We start from the raw sequence: 1,115 nt of genomic DNA, 5'->3' as shown, positions 1-1,115 counted from the left end.
CTCCGGTCGAGACCACTGTTGAGCTCCGGTCGAGACCACTGTTGAGCTCCGGTCGAGACCACTGCTGAGCTCCGGTCGAGACCACTGTTGAATCTCCGGTAGAGACGACTGGTGAATCTCCAGTCGAGACCACTCTGAGCCTCCGGTCGAGACCACCGCTGAGCCTGCGGTTGAGACCACTGTTGAGCCTCCGATCGAGACCACTGCCGAACCCTCGTTCGAGACCACTGTCGAACCCTTGGTCGACACCGCTGCTGAACCTCCAGTGGAGACAACTGCTGAACCTCCGGTGGAGACAACTGCTGAACCTTCAGTCGAGACCACTGCTGAACCTCCGGTCGAGACCACTGCTGAACCTCCGGTCGAGACCACTGCCGAACCCTCGGTCGAGACCACTGTCGAACCCTCGGTCGACACCGCTGCTGAACCTCCAGTGGAGACAACTGCTGAACCTCCAGTGGAGACAACTGCTGAACCTTCAGTGGAGACAACTGCTGAACCTCCAGTGGAGACAACTGCTGAACTTCCAGTCGGGACCACTGTCGAACTTCCAGTCGGGACCACTGTCGAAACTCCGGTCGAGACCACTGTCGAACCCTCGGTCGAGACCACTGTCGAACCTTCGATCGAGACCACTGCTGAACCTCCGGTCGAGACCAATGTTGAACCTCCGGTCGAGACCACTGCTGATCCTCCGGTCGAGACCACTGCTGAATCTCCGGTCGAGACCACTGCTGAATCTCCGGTCGAGACCACTGTTGAGCCTCCGGTCGAGACCACTGTTGAGCCTCCGGTCGAGGCCACTGTTGAGCCTCCGGTCGAGGCCACTGTCGAAACCTCGGCCGAGACCACTGCTGAACCTCCAGTGGAGACAACTGTCGAGCCTCTGGTCGAGACCACTGCTGAATCTCCAGTCGAGACCACTGCTGAATCTCCAGTCGAGACCACTGCTGAATCTCCGGTCGAGACCACTGCTGAATCTCCGGTCGAGACCACCGCTGAGCCTCCGGTTGAGACCACTGTTGAACCTCCGATCGAGACCACTGTCGAGCCCTCGGTCGAGACCACTGTCGAGCCCTCGGTCGAGACAACTGTTGAACCTCCAGTGGAGACAA

General features: G+C 59.5%; 1 protein-coding gene across 1 annotated transcript; it reads left to right on the top strand.

Annotated features, from left to right (window-relative positions):
• Positions 1-123: 123 nt before the first annotated feature.
• Positions 124-1,105, top strand: Pmar_PMAR026115 (Pc-fam-6, putative; the record flags this gene model as incomplete). The annotated part of the gene is made up of 1 exon (XM_002768756.1): positions 124-1,105. A coding segment is annotated over one exon (982 nt), but the record flags the coding sequence as incomplete, so codon positions are not given.
• Between the last annotated feature and the right edge of the window lie 10 nt (positions 1,106-1,115).

The sequence above is a fragment of the Perkinsus marinus genome (genome assembly GCF_000006405.1).
Source record: "Perkinsus marinus ATCC 50983 genomic scaffold scf_1104296967184, whole genome shotgun sequence".
NCBI classification, from domain to species: Eukaryota; Perkinsozoa; order Perkinsida; family Perkinsidae; genus Perkinsus; species Perkinsus marinus.
Note: the sequence above shows the minus strand (reverse complement) of the source record. Positions and strands in the feature narration are given on the sequence as shown.